General features: G+C 46.1%; 1 protein-coding gene across 1 annotated transcript in view; it reads right to left on the reverse strand.

Moving 5' to 3' along the window:
* T265_07617 (hypothetical protein) overlaps window positions 1-4,051 on the reverse strand; it is a gene marked incomplete at both ends in the record, with an annotated part of 39,964 nt that overhangs the window by 33,621 nt on the left and 2,292 nt on the right. The window contains one exon of the mRNA XM_009173185.1: window positions 722-937. Within this exon, the coding sequence (XP_009171449.1) occupies window positions 722-937 (216 nt within the window). The remainder of the gene's footprint in view (window positions 1-721; window positions 938-4,051) is intronic.

A 4,051-nucleotide genomic window follows, 5' to 3' on the forward strand; every position in this document is an offset into this window, starting at 1 on the left:
AAAATACGATATTATACTCCTGAAGGATAGTGTATTCGAAGCTGAGTATGTCGGAAAAGTAAACGTAAAGCGAACTCAGAAGAAACAAGTGGCCATTTCTGGATGGCAGGCAACATGAAAGCCCGAAAAGATGTGGGAATGAATGCACCAGTTGCGGACAGAAGAGCCTAAGAAACAGACCCAATAATGACTCCCGTTCGGCCTTGAACCACAAAATAGCACTTCGGCCCAAAGAGAGCAAGTCTTTAGGTATGCCTAGTCACTGGGAGGTCAACATGATTTGCAAATTTACAATAGGAAGATATACTTAAAATACCGACGTATGACTGTACTGAAATTGTGAATCCACAGTAGCATACGGAGAGCCACAAGCGTAAGAAGCGACGTCCGAGAATGAGCAACAATCGACAGCTCCAAAGCTTCACACAAAAAGATACTCCACCCAAACAGGGCACCCTTCAAGTGCGCAGCCTTTACGTCTTTACCCGAAGGAATCACGACGACTCAGATGTTACTTAAGCCAAAATCGGAGCAATTAAGAAAGCGACTACAACAAAACTATGGATACCTCAGTGGGTCTCACAGGCAATAACCACTGAGATACACATAGCCAAACGCAATCTGGAGTTGCGAAAGAGTATTTGGTACAGTGGGTAAAGTAAATAATAGCATCACCTGCTGGTAGCATGACGTAAAATCTGGTGGTTTCCAAACGACTAACCTCGAGTAGAACCAATACGGTCTGGTAACGACGCGAATAGTCCGCGTACAACTTTAAACAGGGAGCAATTAGCAAAAACGCCTCATCGATGCCCATTGTGAGAATCGACTCCAACAGAGTTTCGCTCACGCTCAAGATTGGCTGTAGACGACCAAATATTTCCCCATGCATACTGCTCGGTAGCAATTCTCGCTCCGACATGGGCTCCGCAAAGTACTACGAAAAGGATCGTGAAGAAGCAGAGGTAAAAAGAACAAACCAGTAAGACTTTTCTCAAAAATCTGACATATTTTATCTCGGACACAATTAGCTCATCGAGCAGATGAGTCTTGGTACGTTTCAGCTGCTCCAGCTTGTCCCAAGCAACAGAATATGGAGTCGACATCCCGATTGTTTGAGGCATGCCAGAATCAAACGTCATGGACACAGAATTCGGCATCGTTCTAGATGACGGAAAAATATATCTTTTGTAGTTGGAAAAATACCAGAAAACAACTCAAATGCGGGGAGAGAGTGCTCACCGTTGACTAAGGAGCATTAGGTGCTCTTTAAACTCCGGAGTGAGACTGCCTGTTCGACTGCATGGTGTTTTGACATAAAGGATTGTCACTGAGGGAATCAGACAGTCATGATATTAAGCATTTAGGGATAAAAGGAACAAAGTTGTAAGCCCACCAACGTACAGTGACAAGAGTGAGATAGAGTATAAACTTTTATGCTGCAAACTAAAAGGCGAACAACAAGGTGTTAGAGAGCAGGTTCACGCCAACTAACGTGGATCACTCTTTGAAAGGCAACATGCATTGAGTGATTGACTACTACTTGAAGCAACCACAGCAGATTCTAACAACAACCACCAACAGTGCTTTCACCACGCAAACTTTCCGCAAAAACTGCGACAGGGAGAAAATTCCCCAAGTTCTAGTGGCGGATAGTTGGACGAACTTTTGGGCATTACGTTCTACGGTGAGATGAAATAATGACAAGACCAAATTGGATACTGGCACAAACACCTCTGTGAGCAATACTTGCTCAAACAGATCCGCAGAAAATTTTGCAAGGATTTTTAGAGAGGCAGTTAGTTCCGACCCTCTTGAAGATATTCACCACTTGAACCACTGCAGCAAGCTCTTACAACTCCCCAGTCAACCAGAATTTATGGACTCTGCTCCTGTTTGCTTATGCTTAAGCCTGTCTGAAAAGTAGAGACCGCATTGAGAAGACAACGACACAACCCATTTGGTCATGACGAAGAGAAGTTGTTCGTTGACACAGTTGGAATGCGATCGTTTCCGTCAGCGTGTTCAACCACCCAGACCATTCCAGAATGGTCGATAATCAACGAGCCCTTGTCAATAATTCGGCTATTCATCCTGGATCCGTGTTCTCTGGAAGGACACCAGAAAGCACGTACTGCATCCAAACCTGGGTTTACGCCGAAATAATTCGTTAACAAAACAGCTATGAAAGACGTTCACCATTATCGGTATAGATCTTTTCGACCTCATGACTCATTTGCATGAGCGATGAAACTGAATAAGCGGGAGAGTGTGGTGTCCTAGCTGTATTCTGGGATCCACAACCACTTACGTGGTGGCGAGTTAGAGTTCCAATTGACTGGTGTGAACTCTAAATGGACGATGATTGGTATTTCGGACAATGCCAAGTCATACGTTGTCTACCTAACGGGTTGCGCCATTCTGAAGGGGACACATATCGTACAGAATCGTTCAGCCGTAACACCCTTTCAGAGCCTAGCTGCAAGGCCACCCGAAGCACGACGGCTGGGATACTGTCAGGGGGCGAGATGGCTTAAGTGGTTAGAGCGCGAATTTACTGACCGGAAGGTCCGTGGTTCGAAAAAGACATCTCTATTTCGACCGCCCCTGTCTAGGCTTGGGCAGCCTGGCAGTAACCCAGCCCTCGAATTCAATGTTCCAGTGTGTTTATCACGATTAAAGTACCGAAATAACCGTTTTCTAACTGCCTCGTTACGAAAATGTTGACATCATCCGATAACAAAAACACTTCTGAAACGTCAGACGGCCAGAAAACTGGGGACGCCTCACATCATCTGCCCGTAAAGGCTACGCCACGCTACTACACAACAACAGAATTCTTAGCGCAGCCTGGTACATGCGGCCTTTAAGATCAAGTGTTATGCCTTTTTGACGCCACAAGTGACGCAAATTACCAAACGTGATCCTGGCTTTTTAAATTCATGTGCTGACTTCATCAGACATACTTCCGTCAGAGCTAATACAACTGTCAGGATGTGTAAAATTCTCCTCTTCTAGCGAAATACAATCGAGTGTAAACAAAGTTGGTTTTGCGAGAGAACTTTCAGCAACATTGTGAGTAGTGTATCCAGCGCCTCCCTTTGAATTGTAGGATTTCCCAGAGACTACACGTTTTCGGTTGTGCAACGGGTACTTCCACTGAAGAATGTGTCCTGCGCCAAAAGCTGCGGTGGTTGCGACATGTGTTGCGTATGCCGAACCATCGTTTGTCGAAGAGAATGCTGTTTCCCATGTCCAACTCAGAGTGGCGTAAACAGAGAGGTGACCAACCATTGACTTGGCGGAGGAGTATGAAGGAGATCACGAAACGCTTGGGTGCTGTCGGTGCTACTCGCCTTCCAGGATGGGGACCGCGTGATCCTCACTGTGCCTGGTCGGAGACACTACAAGATATGGCTGCCTACCGATGTCAGTGGCGTTCTTGCTGTCAGTTTCTATCCAGACCGCCTGAGTGGATGTCTGTAGGTATAGGCACCTCGGAATGATTGCGGTATGCTAGCACTAAGTCCCTCCCCCATTCACCTTTATTCTTTTCCTTACAATAAGGCTTTCCAATAAATCATGGTTGTACGGCAGTGAAGCATCGGTGTTGAACACTGATGTCAGGGTGCCGATGATGATGATGCTGATGCATCATTGTCTGACGTCCCCTGGCTCGTTTACACCCTTCGCGGAAGTCAGTTGACTGGCATACGTAGCGCGCGGCCAAGCCAGTGCAACCCACACAGTGAGATCACTTCATCTATCGAAGGTGATTTATCTCTACTGAATACTATTTGACGTATTCACAAGTTTTGGATGTTTGAAGGGTTAATACTGCTGGAAAACCTGTCCTAAAGTGAATAGCCTATGCATCTCCAGCCGAGGTGAAAACCAGCTAGATCCTCTCAGAGATAACCCAGATAAAACCGTCCAATAATCGATGTGTCGGTGCACGGAGTCACGGATTCACGGATTGATACACAGGATCGAGGCTTTTGCCCACGTTTCCCGGGTCGGTTTTGTTCTTGTCGGTCAGTGGCTGTCGTTC

The sequence above is a fragment of the Opisthorchis viverrini genome, assembly GCF_000715545.1.
Source record: "Opisthorchis viverrini unplaced genomic scaffold opera_v5_178, whole genome shotgun sequence".
Lineage (NCBI taxonomy): Eukaryota > Metazoa > Platyhelminthes > Trematoda > Opisthorchiida > Opisthorchiidae > Opisthorchis > Opisthorchis viverrini.